The sequence below is a fragment of the Ambystoma mexicanum genome, chromosome 1q, assembly GCF_040938575.1.
Source record: "Ambystoma mexicanum isolate Mex_15411 chromosome 1q, UKY_AmexF1_1, whole genome shotgun sequence".
Taxonomy (NCBI): Eukaryota; Metazoa; Chordata; class Amphibia; order Caudata; family Ambystomatidae; genus Ambystoma; species Ambystoma mexicanum.
This window is the reverse complement of record NC_090922.1, coordinates 1,208,600,526-1,208,624,331: the sequence shown is the minus strand read 5'-3', so window position 1 is coordinate 1,208,624,331 and position 23,806 is coordinate 1,208,600,526. Positions and strand designations below refer to the sequence as shown.

General features: G+C 46.7%; 2 protein-coding genes across 2 annotated transcripts in view; one reads left to right on the top strand and one right to left on the bottom strand.

Moving 5' to 3' along the window:
• DNAI4 (dynein axonemal intermediate chain 4) overlaps positions 1 to 23,402 on the bottom strand; it is a 779,679-nt gene extending 756,277 nt beyond the window's left edge. The window contains exon 1 of the mRNA XM_069641948.1: positions 23,210 to 23,402. Coding sequence (XP_069498049.1) covers positions 23,210 to 23,271 — 62 coding nt within the window. The 5' untranslated portion in view covers positions 23,272 to 23,402. The remainder of the gene's footprint in view (positions 1 to 23,209) is intronic.
• Positions 23,403 to 23,562: 160 nt separating this feature from the next.
• The window catches only part of MIER1 (MIER1 transcriptional regulator), an 846,254-nt gene continuing 846,010 nt past the window's right edge, over positions 23,563 to 23,806 (top strand). The window contains exon 1 of the mRNA XM_069641951.1: positions 23,563 to 23,660. The gene's annotated coding sequence lies outside the window, so the exon portion shown is untranslated. The remainder of the gene's footprint in view (positions 23,661 to 23,806) is intronic.

The window sequence follows — 23,806 nt, the reverse complement described above, 5'->3', positions numbered from 1 at the left end:
CTCTGGTTTTGTTTTCCTGGAAGAATAGTGAATTCGATCCGGAATGGAAGGAAGAAATACGCCCAACGTGCTTGTCGGCTGTTGGTTGTATGTGCATTCTGTAGGACCCTGAGATTTTGATGATCTGTTCGTACCACTACAGGAAAGGGTGAACCTAGTAACAAGTGTCTCCACTCTTCAAACGCCCTTTTTATAGCCAACAATTCTTTTTCGAGCACAGAGTAGTTCTGTTCCGAAGCATTGAAGGTTTTAGAAAGATATGCAACTGGTCTTTCATCTCTTTGGTCGGTTTGTTGGAGTAAGACCGCGCCCAGAGCATGATGAGATGCATCAGTTTCCACAAAAAACTGTTTATTCTGGTCGGGGGTAATCAAACAGGATGCAGAAGTGAACAAGGATTTAAGTGTTTGAAATGCAGAATCGGTGGATTTATCCCAAACAAACGGAATTCCCTTCTTTAACAGTCGAGTCAGGGGCAGAATAATATCCGAAAAGTTAGGGATGAATTTCCTATAGAAATTAGCAAAACCTAAAAACCGTTGGATCTCCTTAACGTTAGAAGGTATGGGCCAATCAACCACAGCGGAGATCTTTTTTGGATCCATGGAAATGCCTTGGGCTGACATCACAAACCCGAGATAGGTTACCTGTCTTTGGTGAAATTCACATTTAGATGCTTTACAGTACAGCTGATTTGACTGCAGTCGTTTGAGTACAGTTTCTACATGTATCAGGTGTTCTTCTTGAGAGTAGGAGTATACTAAGATGTCGTCTAAGTAGATGATTACAAAATGGAATAGAATATCTGCGAACAGATGGTCCATGAAACGCTGGAACACAGCAGGTGCGTTCACCAATCCAAAAGGCATGACGTGATACTCAAAATGCCCAAATGGGGTTCGAAATGCTGTCTTCCATTCGTCTCCAGGGGCAATCCGGATGAGATGGTATGCTCCGCGAAGGTCCAGTTTAGTATAAAAGGAAGCTCCTCGGACTGCCTCCAAGATGTCAGGGATTAAAGGCATAGGATATTTATCTGCCACTGTGATTTTGTTAAGACCCCTGTAGTCAATACAAGGTCGAAGTTCATTAGTCTCCTTCTTTGGAATGAAGAAGAGAGAGGCTCCGGCCGGGGAAACCGACTCAGTAATGAGCCCGTTCCTTAAATTGGTTTGGAGATATTCTTTGAGGACTACCTTTTCTTGTTGGGAAAGGACATACATCCTCCCAAACGGGATAGGTTTGTCCGGAAGAAGTTCAATGTGACAGTCATCTCTTCTATGAGGCGGTAGAGTAGGGAACTGGGGATTGGAAAAGACAGACTGATACTTAGAATAGCATTCCGGAACAATCTCCAAGTTGTTTATTGAGGATACTGGTGAAGGGATCGAGTTTTCAGTCGGGATGTAGATGCCAACTGATTCCTTGGCTAAACAATGGCTGACACAGTATTCCGAGCCGAGGAAAAGAGTACCTGCTGTCCAATTTATAAAGGGGTTATGTCTCCTTAACCAGGGGAGACCCAATATAATGGGGAAATGGGCTGCCTTGATTAAATCGAAAGATAAGGTCTCTTTATGAGAGGCAATTTGACAGACAACAGGTTCTGTCTGTTCTCGGATAGGACCAGAACTTAGTGGATGTCCGTCCACTCCTTGAATAGGAGTGACCATCGCTTTGGGTATACAGTTAATTCCATGTTTATTGGCCCATTGGTCATCAATGAAATTCCCTGCAGCACCGCAATCTATCAGAGCAGGTATGTTCTGTACCATCTGAGTGTGAAAAACAAGAGTAACAGAAATAATAACCATGTTTTGAGTGGTTGCTACTGAGTCCAGATTTACAGGGATTCTCTTCGGGGAATCAGAATCTTGCGCCCCTACCGTTGTTCCCCCTGCGGTAGGGCTTTGAAGTTTCCCGACCCCTTGGCTGGAGTGCGTCGGGGGGGAACTAAAGGACAATCTCGTAACTTATGAGACGAAGCTCCGCAATACATGCATAGTCCCATACTCTTCCTTCTCTCTTTCTCACCTATCGATAGGGGCCCTCTCACTGTTCCTATTTGCATAGGCTCGTCTGAAGTGATAGCTTTATTTGTTACGGGGGGATAATCGAGTTGAGATCGTATGCCTCTAGTTTTCTTCTTTTCAAAAGAACGTTCATGTAAGCGGTAATCGATTTGCATGATGAGTGTGATCATATCCGCTAGATTTTCCGGACGCGGAACCTTAGCTACCTCATCCTTTAATTCGTCTGAAAGTCCTCGTCGGAATAAGGTGAGCAACCCATCGTCTGGCCATCCTGACTCAGAGGAAAGCTGTTTGAAGAGAGTGATATAGGTAAGTAGGTCTTTGTTACCTTGTCTAAGATCTAACAGTCTTTCTTGCGTGGATACCGAGATCTCTTGTCTACTAAACATTGCTTTCAAACTGTTGGTGAAAGCAGAATAAGAGTCCAAGATCACATTATTAGAGGTCACTAAAGGTGTAGCCCAGGCCAAAGCAGGTCCGGCCAAATGAGAAATCACAAAGCCAATCTTATCTTTGTCTGTTGGAAAGAAGCGGGACTTGAAGGTAAATTGCACAGTGCAGCTATCAAGAAACTCCTTGAGTTTGTGTGGGTCTCCGTCAAACTTGCCTGTATTCAAACATACTGGAGGAGAGTCTGAGAAGGCACGAGTAACCTGTTGTCGTAATTGGGCATTATCCTGTTTAAGAGCTTGTATCTCTAGGGACATTGATTGCATGGCGGCAATTAGTTGTTGCATTTGCTGTTCCATTGAATCACAGTCTGCCGTAGCCTTATTTTATATTTTTATTTTAGGCGTCGCTAACTGTTATGCAATACTAGAACCTTAGGCTAGTTACAATAACTCCCGATTGAATAGGTTTGGAGGTCTTACCTGAGCAGACTGATATGTTCAACGGGAAAGCAAATGCTGAGCTCAAGAATCTCCCCGACCAATGCGTCAACCTCTCAACCGGTAGGGAAACTCAGCGTGAGAGGTACGCACCAGTCAGGGAAACCCTCTGGGGAAGAAAACCCTGGTCGAGCGCAGGATCCGAAGATTGGAGTGTGGTTTGAGTGTGGTTCGCAGGCTGATGACTCCTATTCGATCATGGCGTTGAGTATCGGAAGACTGCTTCTGGAGAGGGGAGAGATGAGAAGCGAAGAGATGAATAGTAGCAGTACAGGAAGGGAAATGGGTAAAAACAGGCAGGAGACTGATTTCCCTGACCTCTTAACCAGCCGGATTAGAAATACCAGGAGAGAAGCCGAGAATACAGGACACAGAGAGTGGTAACTGGAACACTAGTCTGTAAGAAGAAAGTAAAGGTAAGTAGAATCAGATCCTAAAATACTCGAAGAAGGAAGGGACTTGGACGAGAGTTTTTGTTAATACCCAGAATGCAGTAACTCGAGAACTCTGAGGCAGCGTATCAGAATGAGACGCTAGATGAATCCGGGGAATATGTATCTGCCAAGAATGCTGGATAGAGGATCTGGAAGGTCAAGAGAAGAGGGGTTAGTAACGGTAGAGGTAGAGGCTTTACGAAGGATTGAGATTGCCTAGTTGCGAACTCACGGAGCATCCGCTAGCACAGTAGCGACGCGAAGAGCTGGAAGTCTCCATGGCCTATGAAGAGTCACGTGAGCGGTACGCCGTACCTCTGGCGAACGTGAGAGGACTGGAACGGCAATAGCGGAACCGTTCGTACTGCGATCCACCATCTTGGTGGTACCATTCCGAACGGAACCGCAGAGCCGGCTTCTAGACCAAAGGGACCAGCGCTTCGTGAGTGTAACAGGTTGGCTCATAATGTCCTTTTTCGTCTAGTCACTGACTTTCCAGAGCTAGTGGGGAGACCAATCGATGTTGACGTCCTCACATTCATCAGAAACCCAGCTAATGTTGCACAGATGGGCATGCTTTTGCATGGAATTGTACAGCAAATAGGGCTTTCGAACCATCAAAAGAACTATCTGAGGAGATTCTAAAAAAGCTTTCGCTGAGGGACAGATCGCGGAAGCAGTGTCAAGAACTTCATTGGCATTTGATATTTTTCTGTCCTTACTCTTCGTATTGACCAGCATATACCATGTCCTCAGGATTGAAGCAAATAAGGGGCGTGGACTGGGAGCTTACCTATTTTGAACATGCACAGTAAAGGGACTCACTAAAATGTTATTTTATTTCCGATTTTTACCATAGTCTAGCAAAGGAACTGTATCCGGACACAAGAGACAATTTGTCACTCGCGACAGAGGGGACACTTGTGGAGCACCTAACACTTTTAAAACACAGAACTCGAAAGACAATATTGGTTAAGGAAATGCAATAAAATTGACATTTGATAAATGATCGAGATGGGGTTTCAGAGCAGCAATCTGGTCCTACCACAGGAGGAGAGAAGACCAAGTTTCTCTGGAAGAAAAGGCTGCCGTCTGACCTACAGGGGCATAATGTAGCTATGCATCATATTCATTATTGTTTTACTGTCATTAACAATCAGAACTGCATATTTTATTGGTGCACAAAGTGCCCCAATTTCAGTGCACCCACCTAATGATGCACACATGACCCCTACAAAGGCACCCAGACCTTACATTGTCATTCCAATCCCTAGTAGATCTGACGGTGGAGTGAATGAACTTGAAATGGATGTGATTAGCAATGATACACACACACTTGTGGTAACGAATGAAAAGAAAAGCCAGAGAAAAGGTCGGCAAGGAATGAATGAAGTAACATCACTGACAATTACACTCATGCAAACACAACAGGCCTAGTGTCAATGACTGCAAAACCACAAACCAAAGCAGCAGAGAAGAAGAGACTGCCTGCCATAAGAAAATCCACAGCAGATGTTGTGAGGAAACAAGAATTAAAGCAAAAACCAACAGAAGCAGCTATATCAGAAACTCTTAAGGAAAAAAGAGGCAACACTGAGAAACTCTCTGCACGGACACAAATGATAGTAGACTCATTAGTTCCGCACATAGCCAGAGCAAGGGAACTGCAAGAGGAACTGAAGAACAAAATCTCAGAGACTGTATTACCAAGCATATATATTCCAACGCAAGGGACAAGTACCAGTTCTACAATACATCCATACACCGGACCAGTGTCAGGCTGGTTGGCATGGGTATTTGTAACCAGCAGGAGAAGGATGTATGAGAAGAGGGAAAGAACTGCCAGACTCTTGTCCATTCAGATGGCGCAGATGAGGAGGCCTGTACCATGGACCAGGATGCCTGAGAATCCTCCAGCAAGGAAGAGCCATACAGATGCATTTAGGGATGTAGTCATAGCCAACTACAGGAAAACAATAAGAATCAAGAGAAGTATGCATGGAGATGACAGTGAACTAAATGACTACCTGGACAGCACAGCACATCTGGGAAACAACATTTGGTACCAGCACATGAAAGAAGTTGGAAGACGAAATTCAGAAGGGGTATGCTTTGTTTGCGCACTCCAACCTTACAGCAAGGGGAAGTCCAAGATCTTCGTAGCTGTAGAAATCGATGTCCAGACAGCACACTGTATGTCACACGTAGCAATGTGCACGACCAGAGGCCAGTTCATGGGTAGTGATGCCTCTCTGAAATGGGCAACTGAAGCAACTGATCCAAATGAAGACGATTATGTCCAGGACATAAAGACAAGAAACAATGGAAAGATGAAACACATTGTGATCAGATATGAGAAGCCTGTAGTTAAAAGAGCAGAGATCAGAAGAGAAGCAAATCAGAAGCTAAATGTCCAAGGAAAAACTCCAGAAGGAGCTCAGAGATGGAAGAATCGAGGTCACATGCAAATTTGGGGAACAGTGCTTTCACCAGACGGATGGGAGAAAGGAGTAGTGATATGCCTAGCATGGATGGTCTTCGGTCACTACGACCCCACCATCAACATAGTGCGAAACGGAAGCAAGCCATTATGGCCAAAACTAGCAAAACTACTTACATGGGTCGAAGACAGAAGGACCCTTACAGATAGTGCCACTAGAAAGCCCAAAATTCTGCTTCAGGAACAATGGCACAAGGAAGATGGGAGAGAATCAGAACTGTGGACGAGTTTTGATGCTCCAGGAATGGTACATGGAACTGCAGTGATTATGGATCATTATTGGGCGTGTGGATCCTAAGCATACATCAGACTGCCAAGAGACTGGGGAGGCATATGCACGATAGTGAATGTCCACGTTCCAACATTGCTGATCATGAAAAGTGACCTGAAAATTGATAGTTTCCCGAAAGCAGGTGCTCACCTGAGGAAGAAGAGATCTGTGGAACTGATAACTCAGATGAAGAGAGAGAATTACTTCTCTGCTAAATTAGAAGAAGCTTTTCATGCAATCCCATATGAACACAGGCTGCTCAGCCTCACCTCATCAGTGTTCGCAACAATTTTCATACCAAGATACCAAGTTGGATCAAATACTAAATGGTTAGAGATAACCAGATGGGAGTTACTACAGACCATCAACACAACAATAAAAGGATTCAATGCTATCAAGGAAGAGCTAAGAGCCATCCGACTGATGACTCTTCATAACAGATATGTCCTTGACATGATCACAGCCATGGATGGGGGAGTTTGTGCAAAAATAGGAGAATCATGTTGCACATTTATACCTTCTCACGACGAGGAAAATGGAACTTAAACAGAAGCCATAGGTATGCTGACGAAGCTACAGAACCAGATTATCGACAAAACTGACGAAGTTGATGATGACAGCTGGTTTGGATCACTTTTCTCTTGGGTCCTAACAATGGATGGCAGGCATATTCAAGTTTCTAGGAGCCCTGCTAGTGATGATATTACTAGGATTTTGTGTTATCAAGATAGTAATCTCGCAATGCCAGAAAACTGTAAAGAAAGCCATGGTGATGAAGATCATGATTGATGTCAAGCCAGGAAGGAAGCCCAAAGACCTGACTGATGAAGAAATAAGAGACTTTGTGAAATCTAGCATTCACCCACCAGAAGGTACAATGTTTCTCTATCCCATGAAGCACAGAAACTATGGGGGAAGGTGGGTTTACTGTAGCCCAAATTGACAATGTCAATTAATGACATGGAATAAAGACGAACATGCAAGGACAGCAGGAAGCCTGAAAGGAGTAATAAAAATATGGACTCCAAAGAGACACTTCTTCAAACCATCATGTATAGATCCAGAAGATGAAGAAGGAATGAACCCAGGTGATGGAGTGAAGATAAACATAGAAGAATCAAGTGAACTGCATCCAAAAAGGAGGTGAAAGTGGTTGATGAAATCGCCCAGAGGGGAGAGCGTAGACGAGGTCCCAAATAAAGCCTGCACACCCATCGCCCATTTGAAGTACCAGGAACATTCACACCAAAATATGTGACGTATGATGAGCAAATAAACCAGCAGAGAGATGCAGTAGGGCTCTGCCCAGTACCCATCAGAAGAGCAACACCTATTGAAGTACCAATACCCAGACAACCATGGACAGTAAGGTATCCATTGAGAAAACCCTACCAACAAATGAGACGAACAAACAAAAAAGGCCTTAATGGAAGACGAATGGTGACATCACGAGAGCCCGGACGGATGACACAAGGAGACAAAATGCCATGAGAAAAGAGATTGTGATCTTAAAGTGATAGAAAGCTATCAAAGCGTGAGAGAGTCAAGCTGTAAGCAGGATGAAGATATTCAACAAGTTGACTCCTGAACATATGCTTGACACCGCAAGAAAGCTAAGAAAACATTGCGGCTTGCTATGCTAAGTAGAAGAAAAGCGCGGCAAGCGCCATTGTACATAATCTACCTCAAAACGAAGCACATTATTATAAGCCGATTCCACTTTACACGAAAAGCAGAATCAACTCAGGTTACTAGAGGCCAAACAAGACAAGATTCATATTCTAGCAAAATGAGAAGAGACGACTGAATCGAAACTCAGCAGATGCAACTCATGCCAAGAGAGCCAAGGTTATACCAATAGAAGGAAAGAACAGTAGCTGCATCTAATTGAAACTTAAGAACAGAATACCCTGTCTCTGAAAGGTCAAGATAAGGAAGCGTAGGTAGGTGGCACGCCGAATAAGAATTAAATGCACGAAATTGAGAGAACCTAGGAAAATTCATGGTGTCTGCATCACGTGACCATCCGAGCGAGGAGAAGTACGAGTTCACACCTACCCTTGGCATCTGCCCAGGAGCAGATATCAGAACTTTCCCAGACAGAAGATGCAGTTTTGAGGCCAACCACAGTTACATAATTGACACATTGTTGTTGAAGTGATGATTGATTGTAACCTTAATTGGAGGAAGGCTGGGTAGCTGAGGGGGCACCATGCACCTGGCTGACCATTCTGCGTGCGGCTGACCATTCTGTGTGCTGCTTAGTAAAGTGGAAATTTATGCATGGGTTGGTGCCAACCCAAACACAATGGACCCAATAATCTAGGGTCCTATAGTAAGTAGAACAAATGGGATGTAGTACTTTTAGTGAGATCTACAATAGTAATTTTGAAGGAAGGGTTTAGACGCCCACCTGACAGTATTTACCCAATCCCCTCACTCCGTTACCATATACAGATATAGCACCTATAATAAAGTTACCTTTTCCGAACCAATATTAAGTGTTACACATCACTTATGACGAATTTTCAGTATAAATTATATGTGTTTTTTATAAAGTTCGTTGGAGTGGAAGCGAGACGGACTATCGCATCACTGCTGGGTGCCATGACTTCACGTTTTTTGTACTTGTCATTAAACGGACTCCATTTGCTAAACCATTGAGTTGTCCTTATTGATTGGTGTTGGAGTAATAAATCTGCACCCCCATCCATCTCAAGGGCAGCTATCTCGTCTTAAAGTACTCTCGGAGCAAACCTCGGCTCTATGGGCCGGCCGGGGTCTGCTGAGTACCGGCTCACCAGGCAATTGGCACCTTACAAACCTGCATATGTGGCATGAACTCGTCCAAACTTGGCAGGTCTGGAAAGGGTAATCAGAGGTTCGATTTCCCACCCACAGTTCAGCTTCAATGTGCACAGGCGCTGCAGTGCAGGTACAGGTCTGGTGCCACAGAAGCTGTAACTCTCAATTCGGGTGATGAACAAAGAAAACACTGATGCAGCTGGTCTCAGGGCACAAGGAGGCACACAACCAAACCGCCTTTGGTGACTATCACTGTAGCACAGTGACTCAGGGGTTCCCAACTTTCGCGATTTGACGCAGCCTTCTCAAAATTGGTGGAAGGGTGCTTTGCAGCGCAAGTTATGATTCCCCAAAGGTTTGAGTCAAAACTTGACACAGCAATGCTCCTGCACTGTGGCCAAAGCTCTTTTGCAGGGCAACCAGGAGGTGTTGCGAGTGATTATTCCCACCACTCCAAAGGTTTGAAGCACATGCACAGGTCTTCTGAGATTGAGCTCAAAACAGGGCTCTACCAGGACAACAGCAGGCTCAGGGTGTCAACCTTTTTCAGCGGGTCTCAGGATAGTCTTTGGTTCATCTTGGCTCTTCTGGATTATTGGCTCCATTCACAGGCCGATTCTGACCTGTTGCTGATCTGCATTCGGATCCCTCCTCATATCTAAAAGTCTGGTGGGTGCTTGCACCCGGTCAGCCAATGACAAGCTCTGCCGCCCTCATGCACTCCAGCAGTGGTCCAATCAGGGACCACTGGGGTATTCAAGCTATTGTGCACACCAGACATCCTGGCACCAGTAGTGTGGATTGGGACCAGACTGTCCCATCCCATTACCTGGGTACCCACACAGGTGACCTGCTTACGCGGGCAACTGCATGCCCAAATAAGGAGGTCCCAGGTCACAAAGACCAGGGGGAAGGCCAAAGGACAAAACAGTCACAGGAACAAACGAAAGACCTTGTGGCACGGCCATAATGGACACTAGCCACAGTCATGAGCCAAATGCGGTAAGCACGTTATGGCTCTGTAAAAAGTTGGAACAAACACAAACTAAAGCTTCTGCTGCCTCCATTCTGTTCCTAGGCACACTCTACAATTACCACAAAATCCTTAGAGAGAGAGAGAGAGAGAGAGAGTGAGAGATCTGAACTAGAATATATCTATAATATATATATATCTGGTTGGCATAGCAACAGGCAATGCCATGGCATGAAATTGCCACATCACTAAAATCTCTATCTCCAAACTCCTCTGTCGTACTACCCAGTGAGAAGTTCCCAAACAATATTTTCTCCAATCAGCACCTTTGTAAGAAGCAAGTTATCGCCACCACCTCTTTCTCCACATGTAGTGTTCCCCAGAGCTCTATCATAACACCCTGGCTCTTCAATGTTTATCTGGCCTCCTGAGCTCTACCTTTTCCCTTAGCATTCAGTGTTATGCAGATTACACGCAGCTCTCTTTCAGGCTACCCTTGCCATCCTCCTCGCTCTTTCTATCCGCTATTCAGGCATGGTGCACCTCTAATAATCTCTGCCTTTATGTCAGTAAGACTGGGGTCCTTCTCATTGGGACCTCTGCTCCCACTTTTCCTCCCTCACTATGGCCGCCCTTCTTGGACCCTATCCCCTCACTTTCTTGTGAGGAAAAAAATCCCTGGGGTCATCTTCGACTCCACTCTCTCCCCACATCACAGACCTTGCCAAAAAGACCCATTTCCAGCTGCACCTCCTCTGAGGTATTTTCCCTTTTCTCACCTTCCCGCAGAAGCCCTACTGTGTCCAGAGCTCTCGTTCTCTCTAGGCTGGACTACTGGAACAGCCTCTTTCTTAATCTGCCTAACTTTACTCTTCGCCCTCTTCAACTCATCCAGAACAGGACCACAAGACTTATTCTTGGGCTCAAGCCCATGGACCGCATCTCTGCAGCACTGATATCCCTCCACTGGCTACCTGCGGTTGCAAGGATCAAGTTCAAAACCCTCTGCATTATCCACAAGGCTGTCCGGGGGTGTGGCCATCACTATCTTCAATAGATACCTTCATTCTAGAGCCTTCTGCTCATCTACCTCTAATTCTCTGTGGGTCAGTCGCTTCTCCAAGCAGAAAATGGGGGGGTAGATCTCTCTCCTCTGCAGGTGCCTCCCTCTGGATGGCCTCCCTGCCTCTCTCCGCCTTGAGACAGATCTCCTTAAGTTCCACAACACTTTCCTTTTCTCCTCTTTCTCGCTCCTTCTCCCCTTGCTCCTCCATCCGTCCGCTGACTGGCTGCTTGGTGTTCTCGGAGTCTTACAGGGGACCACATCCTCTGGCCCAGACCAATCCCCCTGCACTTGCTGCCTGGTCCACCTTGCACTACCTGGCTGGGTTGCTGCCTGTAGCCCCAGCCTTCCTTACACTTAACTCAGAGCCCTGCTGCTCTGGTTCCATTTCCCCCTTTACGCTCTCCCCTGCACTTCTTGTTGCGCATTTGCATGATCTAAATGACACCAGGCTTAGTAAGATCATTTGTCTTGTCTTCCCTTGTTTCCCCCTCCCTTGTCTGGTTGCGCCTTGAAACAGTTGTGTATAGGTGCATCATAAATACCATATCTATCAATCAATCAATCAATCAATCAAGTTGGGTGGCAGGCTTTCCATTTCCCAGCTGCACAGTGATTTCATATAGGGCTATTTTAGAGGCATTTGGGCTATTCTGGGCTACTTTTGATGTCAGATCTTTTTTGTCATCCGGAGGCTGCCTTTCTACAACCAAAACTCTCACTCTCTCTAGCCCTCAACCCCAATTACGTGTGCTGGAAAGTGTTCTGCGGTACCTGCGCTGCATTGTTTCTACTCTGTCTACCTGTGGAGGCGTGCCCTCTGAGAAGCTGAACTTCTTGCTATACCTGTTAAAACCTCCACTCCACTGCGGAACATGGAGTGGAAAGTGGAGTGAAAGTGTTCTGCGGTACCTGCGCTGCAGTGTTTCTCCACCTGTGGAGGCGTGCCCTCTGAATAGCTGAACGTCCTGCTATACCTCTTAAAACCTCCACTCCACCGCGGAACGGAAAGTGGAGTGAAAGTGTTCTGCGGTGTTCTCGGGGCTTGAGGGCGCCGGTGCCGGCTGCTGCTGCTGACTGCCTATCAACATCTCCCTCGTAATCTACTGGCAGATTGCACAGTGCCACATGGCACGGAAAGCCTGCCAAGCCTTTTTTTTCACCCCCACCATGCACCCCAAAGTACTCTCTGAAGCGCCAACTAAAACACACAAGCAGAGCGACGAGGCCGAGGGTCACCAGCTGAGAAGCCACTGCACTGGACGCCTTCAAACAGCAGGTGGGAGGTACCAAGCGGTCGACTGCAGCCCCTAAAACCATTTGCCGGCTTGTGTCACCTGGGCGGACTCAGCCAGGGCTGAACCAGACCTTGGTAAGCTGTGTCGACCACATTCCTAGAAACCCAGTGGAAGAGTATGAGGCGGACAAGATGGGCGAGACCGGTGACCGCTTTCTACCTGTTTGTCCCCGGCGCCGAACTAATAAAACCCCTCGCAATCCCGCGCAGAAACAAATCTCACTGTGCCTTCTCGGAGCACAGTTCCCTCTTGATCATCGATGAGGCCCCGCAGAGCGGTTCGGTTGTGGATCGTACCCATACCTGCCTAACCTCCGGAATTTTTCCGGAGACTCCGGAATTTTAAGCATTTCTCCGGGTCTCCGGAAAAGTCCCGTGAATCTCAGGAATTTTGAGATTCTTTCCGGGTCCCGTCATATTCTCCACCTGATTGGCTGCCGCCGGTAGCCAATCGGGTGGAGAATTGGGCGGGACCGGAAACGGTGCTCAATGCGACCCCCGACCCCTGTAATAATAGTGCTTGCAATCCATATAATTGGATTGAAAGCAGTATTATTACGGCGGCGGTGCCACGTTCATTTTGCTTACCAAAATCATTCATTCAATGCTACAGTAAGCAAAATGAAGGCGGCGCCGCAGTAGGAATACTGCTGCTTTCAATCCAGTGACATGGATTGAAAGCAGCATTATTGCGGCGGCGGCGGCGACTTCAGTTTGCTTACTATAGCATTGAATGAATGATTTTCAGTGCTATAGTAAACAAACAGAAGCCGCCGCCACCTCAAAAATGGTGCTTTCAATCCAATGACATGGATTGAAAGCACTATTGTGAAGGCGGCAGCACTGCCTTCATTTTGCTAACTATAGCATTGAATGAATTATTTTCAATGCTATAGTAAGCAAACTGAAGCCTACAACAACCGAGTTTACCTGTTGGACGTGTGGGCGGAGCCATGTGCAAATGGGCGGAGTCTTGTGTGGCTGTGGGCGGGGCATAAATCTCAGGAATTTTGATTTTCAAATGTAGGCAGGTATGATCGTACCATACGTGACATTGAACTTACTTAACGCAATGATGGCTCTGCCGAAATAAGTTCCAGCTCCGCCCGCCTGAAGGAGAAAGAGGGCTTTCACTCTGATGAAAGCGTCTTGTGTGTCAACAACGAATGCCTGCCTAAGCACTGTCAAGATTTGACGGAAAAGACGAAAAGGGAGCTCAGCGCCACTCCCCCTGCCGTCCACCGCAAACCCTCTCCTTGCAGCTAGTAGCGCCAGTTCTGCGACTAATCAAGCCCTCCGGTATCCAAGTTTGGTGATCCAAGCTGTGATAAACCCGGCACCTGAAGACCTTGCCACCACTGAACTCACGACATTGTCGCCCTCCGTCAACAGGACGTCCGATTGCTTCAATGAGGCCCCACTCGAGGCAGCTCCCGCCCTTTTCAGTGTGGTGCCCCACTCAGTTGTGACCCCTCACCCAATTCGTCCAAAATGAAAAACAGTCCTCGCAAGTCACGGGAAGCGGGAACCGAGTTCAGGTTCTGAAACTCAATCTTACAAGAAAGCAACGAACAAAAACCATTGCCCTTAAATAGGCAAAGGAGAAAGTGCTTCGCCAGCCCCCAACCAACAAAGAAGGAACCGGCAAAGGACCGTCTAGAAAACCATTACCCAGAAAAACCATCAGTCAAAGAAACTGGGCGGGACCCACACGAAGAGCCTTCCCATCCTGATGCTGTTGAATGCACTAAAGGACTTTTTTAAGAAACAATGTAAGAGAAAACTTGACCTTTCCACTGAATTGTCCGATGCAGAAATCCTGGAGGCGGCCCAAGTCTCACCTTCTAACAAAGCACGAAAACTAGACCAGCCAGAGATGAATAAGGATCCTGCACCATCGCCTTTACAGCTCCCTCTTTCTTTGCCGATGAGTTTGGATCTACCTAGCCGACTGACTGAAAGCTCCACTAACCAAAGGGCTTGACGAACAAGAGACTACACACTATGAAGAACGTTTTCCAACAAGTCTGCCGTTGGGCGACCAAATGCCGTACTCCCCCCGGCAAGTGGCCCCTCCACCAGTGATAAGTTCTCTACCAGAGAAAGAGGTGAAATTGAAGGCAGACAGAAGAGCGGAAACTGCCCTACCACCCCCAAAGGACCGGCACACCGCTTCATTCCAATCACCGTTGTCTTCTCATGCACAAGCTCTACCATCGGACAGCGAAGCTCCAGCGGAAAAAGTTTCCAACAACTCTCATTGCAACCCGCTCCATCGTGCATCAAGAGAAAAAGACCCTTTACAATTGATTCCTAATGTTGGCAGACAAAAGTATTGGGATCCATCCACCTCAATCCTCAGTCCAGCCACCGTCGCAGCTTGGTGACAAATAGCCCAACGAACAAGCGCAGACTGAGTGATCTTCCCAGCTCAGTTCCTAGAGACACCCCTACAAAGAAACCGGAATGCTTGACCATCATGTCAACGGTGACCATCACCCTGGCCCCCCTTCAGTAAACTGTATGAGGCAGTCAATGATTCTTTGAAAGACCAAACCACCATCATAGCGATGATGCACTCGAAGCTTATCTTCTTAGAAGGATACATCACAGCTATGGAGCAAAGAGCAGTGGACCATCAGGTGCAACTAGAAAAAAAGCTCCAGTCTTTGTAGCAGGAACAGAATTCTGAATTTCCAACTTCCTGTGACAAGTCTAAAAAGGCAGAGAGTGAAACACAGACCTTGATGGCACCATCGGAGTCCAATTCGACCCCATTGTATCAGGGCTCGGCGAGCAGAGCAGTCCAAAGCAACTTGATCTCAGGAGCTCAACCAAGGCGCCTCCTACTACGTTTACAACGAAAGCACAGAAGGCTCAAAGCTTGTAGCCCGTCACCGAGAAGCAGGTCACAACCTCAACAACTTCCATCCAAATACGTGAGGACGACCAACTCCCTGAGCCCAAGGCAGGACCAAAAGTCATTGTGGACCCGACCTTGGGTTTTCCGATCTTTGAAAACATGAAAACTAAAACGAAAATGGCTGGTTCCGAAAAGAGACCTGTATTACTATCTTTAGCAACAGAAGGTCCACTAGAGGCAGGTGAAGACAAGCAGGCCAAACTGAGCACCGGATCGGATACTGACAAGTGTCATTTAAACATCCAAAACTTGGTGAAAAAACCCAATCCAGAATGTGAAGAGGTGGATTTAGTGAAATCCCTGATCACCGTTAAGGACTTTCTGGTCGACCAAGCACTCATGGATCTATCACTACACTTGGACCACGAACAAGATCCCTACGTCCCAGCTTCTTCTTCCCTGGTGGGGAGAGCTATGAACGGCCATGATCTGGCCACAACAGTTTCTAGCTCAAAACTGACTGATCGGAAAAGATCAAACTATGACCACAGTTACACCTCGCCCACAGGGAAGCGCAAAACCCCAGGCAGTTGTGCCATCCAGATGCCAATCTAGCACACGAGAAGACCCAGAAAGGAACAGGGGCCCGTGGTACCTGAGCAAGCTGATGGTTGCAGCCGTAAGATCCTCTGGAACCACAAGGACCCAGATAGGAGCTAAACCCATCGAGAAATGAAAATCGCCCACAGGTCGGTCCTCCATAGCCACGAGAACCTTTAAACTAGAACAAACATTGACCTCAAAGGAGCACTTTTTTCTGAACAGAATAACTGTCCTGTACCTCCTGTCGACAATAAGCAAACTGAGAGCCTTGACAACCGACGATTTCATCTTGATAGAACCCTATCACAGAGAACGGATAGCCATGGCCTACTCGCACATCAGAGCAAGTGTGGTTGTCACGATTGTCGGTTATGTCTTCTTCTTCTGATGAGATGACAAGTTCTCCCCCTTCCCCCAACTCCTCACCTTCCTCTTTCTGCTTAATCCTTCCGTCCTTATGTCGTGGAGGCTTCTCTTTTTTCTTGTGAAGATAAGGACGCCCTCGATAGGATGCCACTGTGCCACTAAGATAGGGGCAACGGGGGTTATCCTACCGAGAACGCCTCACAGGGGGAAAAAAGCCGGAAGGCACAAAAAACCCCTAGACGTAGTATTGCAGGTGGAGGATCCCAGAAGATGAGTTAGCTGAAGAGAGTGCAATCCGATGAGCAGGCACCGAATCTGGAATAAGGTAGATCCAACGGACTCAGGGGATAATCACAGGCAGTCCAGTAGGCAGGCAAAAGGTCTGGCAACAGGTAAGTTCAATGAGATACTAAGGATAAACACAGGCAGTCCAGTAGGCAGGCAGGGGTCTGGCAACAGGTAGAATCAAGTAGATACCGGGGATAATCACAGGCAGTCCAGTAGGCAGGCAGGGGTCTGGCAACAGGTAGAATCAAGTAGATACCGGGGATAATCACAGGCAGTCCGGTAGGCAGGCAGGGGTCTGGCAACCGGTAGATTCAATTTGAAAAAAAGGGGAAAAATTAGCAAGGAGAAAAGGAAGGGCAAGGAAAATAAGGAGAAAAAGGCTAGACAAGGACGAGACCAAGCACTGGGCAGGGTGGAAAACAGCTGAGTGGAAAACAGCGAAACTAAATGCAGAAAGTCAAGAATATCACCGGGAGATGGAGCGGCAGCAACACAGGAGGAAACCCGGAAACGTTGCAACGCGTATGCGACCCGGAAGTGAGGATTTTTATACTTCCGGGTCACGGACGCGTACAACGACTAGAGCGGTAAACGGAAGACGAGGAGCGGAATGCTACGGCGGACAGAACCGCCAGCGATTCCACTTCCGCCAACCCTGCCGCGGCATGACAGTGGTCCAGTCCCTATCGTCAGAAGTGTATAAAGATCTTCTAAAAAAGGGTTTCCGGCTTACTGAAATCAAACCTCTAGAACAAAACCAATCTAGCGTCTCGACTACAAGCACGACTGAGAACAGAAACTCCTGCTACACGTCTAGAACCGAAGAGCTGTACAAAAACCTAAGATGGGGCAGGTACCCCGTCGATTCTTGGGACGAAACGTCTGCCTCGTCCCACCGCAAGTCTAACGATCTGGCCCATCGTTACCACTCTAATGCCTATGCAAGGCGGCCCAGTCCTAGAGCAGACGCACCACCCCCCCGACCAGAACAGGGATCGAGCCTGAACACCCACCCAACGACAAAGTGGTGCCACGTTCGACGCGATCCACGGCTTCCAAGACGAGTGCACACGGCACTGTCACCCAGGGGTCCGATTCAACGACTAAAGACAATGTCACAAACGTGCGTAAAGGCCTCTGGTCTTGGTTGCCAAAAGTCCTGGAAACTAAGCCCAGGAAATAGCAACCTCAGAATCTAACATCAAGGAGTAGGGATAAACCCGTGAAACCCACCGTCCAGGTCAGCCATTCCTTCCTGACAATGGGATCATGGAACACCAGAGGTTACTTCCACCTCACCCAACCTGGTGGTACAAACCTTGGAGACGTCGACATCCTTTGTTTGCAAGAGACATGGCTGGAGGACCTGCCAGCCCTTGACGGCTACACAGTGATCATCTCCCCAGCCACTAAAGGTCTGCTTGGCTGACCCTCATCTGGTCTGTTCCTGGCAGTTTGAGCCGACTCCGGCGTCAATATCATAAAAACAATATCAGAAGCTTACGTCCACCTTGTGGTTCTCCTTACCTGGGAACACTGCAAAGATCTATATTCGAAGTCAGAAACGATCCAACTAGCTATTATGACGCTGTACTGGAATCCCCAGAGAACTACGAATGACAGATTTTGCACTACAGTGGCAGAAACGACTGACAAGCTCTTAGCGGACTATCAGTTATCAAATATAATCATCTGTGGGGACTTGAACACTCAAAGATCAGGTGCTGAAGAGAGTGGAGTGACGTGGAGAGAACTCACGAAACTTCCACAACGCTGCCATAATCCTTGACAATGGGCCTCTCATCCTGACCTGGGAAAGAGACACTTTGTTTGCGACTCTGGACTATATCTTTGTGTCGCACACCATGCTACCTCTAATCTCGAACTTTGCAGTTCAAAGAACTAAAGCGAGTGACCACAACCCGTTATCTGTGACCTGGAGCGCTTGTCACACACAAAATCCATCTTGAATCCTAAACGTTGAATTGAATCAGCAATAAACACGATTAAGACTTTCGGCCTCAGACATACTTGATCTAACCAGAAAGTATAGTCTACAAGCTTCGCCAACTGTCCTGGGAGGGCCGCTATCCTCAGTTAATTACCAACCTCTATTACTCAAATATAGAGTGGACCAAAGTACAAGACCTAAATCGGGCCTTCCGGCAAAACACGGCTATAAAAAAGTACTAATCGTCAAAAGGCGACATTTAACAAAGCTCCAAAGGGCCGTAACGAAACACAACACGTGGGAAACAAGATAGGCTCTTGCTGCTGAGACCAGAAACTACAACGCATGGCTCAGGGGCTACCGTGTGACTCTTTAGCTGCAGGACTCTGAAAGCATGCTCAAAATCCTGAGCAGCAAGAAAACCAGAGAGTTTTGGTCTCTTATTCGATCGCCTGCGATACAAACTAACGAGGCCCTCACAAACTCGGTCAGTGAAACCGAATGGGTAACCTACTTCACAGCACTTTTCAAATCACCTGACGGTCCTGCAAATCTAGAACAAAACCAGCATCACCCGATGGGAAGATCTTACTGATAAAGAAGACATCTTAAAAACCATCAAGAATTTGAAATCGTCTAGAGCACCAGATGGCCTGACGAACATAGACTTAAAAGACTACCCGGAGGAGTGGGCAACGCTAATCAGTCAGATATTCACCCAGCGCAAAGGCGCAAAATCAATCCCACCATCTTGGACCAAAGCGGTGATTGTACCAATTTTCAAAAAGGGCGTTAGAGAAAACCCGACCAACTACAGCCCGATAGCCCTGCTGGACATTATCGGAAAGAGCTTCGCCACCCTGCTTCCTGAAAGATTCCAAGCCTGGGATAAGCTTTGCCCCTGTATGGACCCCCTCCAAATGGGGTTCCAAAAAAATGTGAACACCTCCGTCAATATAATGCTACTAAACATCATCAAGAGTAAGATCAGGGACAGTGCCCCGAAAGTGTACCTAGCCTTCGTCGATCTTACTCAGACTTTCAATCGGTAGATCGAGAGAAACTGTGGAGGAAACTCTTAGCGTGGAAGTGTCCTGCATCCATCTTGCATTCAGATACAAAAATGAGAGTAAGACTCATTCGGCAAGGTCTTCTCTCAGTGGAAATCCCCTCAAATCGAGGAGTAAAACAGGGTTGCCCCCTGGCTCCTGCCCTGTTTGTTGCTTTCCTGGGTGACTATCAAGAAACTGTAACAACGGTCCAGCATTTCCCCCCAAACTCGGGAATTCAGGAGTCTCCCGACTACTCTATGCCGACGACCTTATCTTGTTAGACCAAACGCCAGTTGGACTTCAAAGACAGCTGAACAACCTGGTCCATTACATCGACCAGAACAATCTAGAAATAAATAAGGGCAAGACCAACATCCTGATTCTGGAGAAAGCGCCAAAGAAAAGCGCAAAACCCAGCTGGTTTGTGGATAGGTCCAAACTTGAACAAGTGTCCCACTTCAAATACATCGGAGTAACGATTGACTGCTCAAAAGTAGATGCCCAAATGCAACTAGCTCTCTGGGACAAAGTCTGTAACCTATCCTCACAAACCCGAGCAATTGACAGAAAATGTGTCAGATTTTCACTGCTACCTGCCATCCAATTCTATAAATCTAAAGTAATTCCCGCCATCACCTACAGGATGGACGCAAGCCCAGCCATCCCTTCTACACTATGGCCCAAGCTAGAAGGCTTCCTTTGGAGATCTGTGCTCAACCTACCGTAGTCTACACACATTGCATCAATCCGTCAGGAACTAGGTCTGCTCTCACTATCTGCAATGGTAGACCACATGAGTATGCAGCTCTTTAGAAAGAGCTTAATGTCAGACAGTCCGCCAGTCTACAGACTGATCACCGATGAAATCTCTAAAGATACCTGCTGCATGCTAAATACCTGAGTGGAAAAGAAAAAATCCCAGCTTTAGACGATGGCATGTACAGAAAAGTCTTGATATCTAACCCGCTGAGAGTAAAACAGAAAAGGGAGGACCATGATCGGTCAACTATTCAGGATAACACAGCAAGCAGCAAATCACTGTACCACCTTCCTCCGACAGTAAGAAAACGTCTTGTTGGAGTACATCACCAAATTTCCTGATAAAAAGCTAAGAGGAACTTTTATGAGAGCACGGTTAAATCTTCTCCCGACACATGAAATCTTGGAAAGAAGATCGCAGTCTAATTCCAACGAATGTAGACTGTGCCCAGAGAACCATCAAATTGAATCCATCAGACACTTGCTGTTGTCGTGCCCAGTAACGCTACAAGCAAGGAGCGCCCATCTTCTACCTCTGTTCTCTACCTGTGATCTTCGTGAAGAAGCATGGTGGGCCCGCCTGATCTCTGGAGAAAACACCAGATGGACAATCACAGGACTCAAGATTTTAAACGCGGCTTTCGAGAAAGTCGACTCCACGTGAAAACTGAGCAAAATTGAGTGAGCATCATATGATTCTAATCATACCCACTGAACTATGGCCTTCTCCCTTGTAAAATCCTATTTGTGGCTACACACAAGTAATACAAAAAAATAAATATTTAAATGATGTGTGCTGGTTGGGTTTTGTTTGGGCTACTTTTCCTGCCAAGACTTTGCTCTTCCTGTTTTTTCCCGCAAACATCATCAACCGCCAATAATAAAAGAAGGGTTCCCGCAGGAGGTGGGGTGTCAACTCGTAATTAAGTACTGGGACGAGGAAGAGTGGGACGTCGAGATAATGCCACGCTAGCAACTGTATGACCAATATCATTAAAGACTGCACAACCACCCTAGCCCCATTCCTCACTGCATTCATAAATGCCTCTTTCGCATCAGGTATGGTCCCCCATGCCTGAAAGAAGCTGGGGTACGCCCGCTCCTAAAAAAACCCATCTCTGGACCCAACCTCCCCCAACAACTACCGTCCCATCACCACAGTCCCATTCCTGTTAAAAATTCTCAACAAAGCAGCATACATTCAGGTCCAACACTTCTTAGAAACTAACTGCATTCTAGTTAAGCGTCAATCGGGTTTCCGCCCGGGTCATGGCACTGAATCAGCCCTACTGAACTTAAAAAACCAACGATGTGAAATTATTGATGAAGGGAAAACAGCCCTACTCCTACTCCTCGACCTATCTGCAGCATTTGACTTAGTGGACCATAAGACCATATGCAGACACCTCACTACAGCAGCTCAGTTTTCCCAAAAAGCCACCTCTTGGATCTCCTCCTTCCTCGAACGGAGAGCCATGAGAGTGCTCTCATACCAGGCTTGCGCAGCGCCTACCACCATTCACTGCAGAGTCCCGCAGGGCTCTTGTATCTCTCCCACCCTCTATACTATTGTTACCAAACCACTTTTTGACATCCTGGTCGCGATCGGCATTGCCTACACTAACTATGCTGACGACACCACGGTCCTCCTCCCCCTCTCTGGAACCTACGATACAGACTCTAAAGCATTAGACACCGTACTCCACCATCCAGACCTGGATGGCGGCCAACTGGCTTTGCCTAAACAGAGACAAAACCGAAATCCTTCTAGTTTGTCTCAAGGAAACCCTCAATAAACTCAACACTCAGTACACCTCCTTCACTATCGACAACACACAGATTCCTGTTTCAGACTCTGTTAAGTCACTTGGTGTCTACCTTGATTCCACACTCTCCATGTCACGCGAAGTAAATGCGATCGATTTCTCAGCCGCATACTCAACTAAGTCGATCAATGCGGTCAAACTCTTCCTATCTACCCAGAACTGTCTCTCCATTCCCAGAGCCACTATAGGTTCAAAACTAGACTACTGCAACATCCTTTTAGCGGGCACATCAGTAAAAAACGTAAACAAACTTCAAATAGTTCAAAATAACACTCTATGCGCGGCGTCAACATACCCAAAAGGGTATGCTCTGCACACTGGCTCCCCTTCAAAGAACGCATCCTCTTCAAGACACTGGCCATCACTCATAAGTGCCTTACTCACCTAGCCCCATCATATCTGTTAGAGAAACTAGTCAGAGCAGGCTCCTCCAGGCCCACTAGATCACACTACTCCAACCAACTCTACACCACCAAGGTTACGCGCGCTAAGGCTGGAGGTGCCAGCTTCCCCTTCATCGCCACTAGACAATGGAACGCCCACACTTAGGAATGAACCCTCTCATACTGCCTTCCACAAAGCCCTGAAAACGAAGCCGTTCGCCTAAACCACACACTAACACCTAGCATCCTTACTGGAGGATGCAATATCATACTTTATTAGGAGTAGCTGGTTCACCTGTATCCCGTTGAACCACCTACACCGCTATGTTAGCTTATCTCTCTGTAACCAGTAACTTATGCACATGTACTTGTCGGTACCAGGTTCCCCTGTAAGCTCACGAACCTCGGACGGGCTATTATTGTCATTCCTCTGCAATTAAGAAAACGTCCTTGTAATAGCGCTGCGATGCCTAAGGGCTGCTTTGTGCGCTGTGTACATTTAAAAATAACATTGCTTATGCAACAATTGCAACGTCATTTTAAAAATATAAATTGCAGTGGAAATGCTGACAACCATCATTGTTACATAGTGGCATTGTGTTGTGCGTGGTCGATCAGCTACACTCAAGCCAAACTATAAACATGAAACAATGTAACTTGCTGGTAAAACGGCGACAATATGTTACTTTATACTGTGACTAGAGCGACATTGTTTGTGGGACAATTTCCTTCGTCGCTGTGGAGCATTCGTCTAGTTAAAAAAAACGCACACAGTCCCCTCCCCTTCCCCGGGAGTAATACGTTTGTATTTTTTATGTAACAAAACACATTGGACAAATTCAGTTCACTTACACTGTCACCAAAATACTTGGTCTCTTGCCTTTCATCGGCATGGTTGATGGGCCGCCGGACATGATTCGATTAAACACTGCGGTAAAATAAAAACGTAAATAAATAACACGTGCAACTGCAGTCCCGTCTTCTTCCTTGCCAGTACTCCACCACTCTGTACATATCCCAGCAGATAGTTGTTTATCGTCTCCATGGCAACGCCAGCGTCTAGATCTCTATTAAGGAGGCTCTGCGGGATTGGCTGCCAGGATGGGCGTGCGCTATCTGGAGCTTCTAGTGCAAAAAGTGAAAGAAAATATCCCGGCAAGCCGACTGTCTTAAGCCTGTGTACTCCGCGTCCATTTTGAGACGGGAAGACACCGCTTTCGTTTGGTTGAATTATGCAGTCAAGAGGTCTATATTTATTTCAAAGAATGCAGTTTATCATTTATTTTTGCTTCTATTCTTCTCAGTAAGTATGATTTGTGAACTGTTGTTAAAATGTTTAAAAACAAAGTGATTGTGTGCACCGATTTACACAATTCTAATAGAAAATACAGTTTGCAGGCAAACGAACGGAAGATACAAGGTAAGGTGATATTTGTGCTTAAAGTTTAT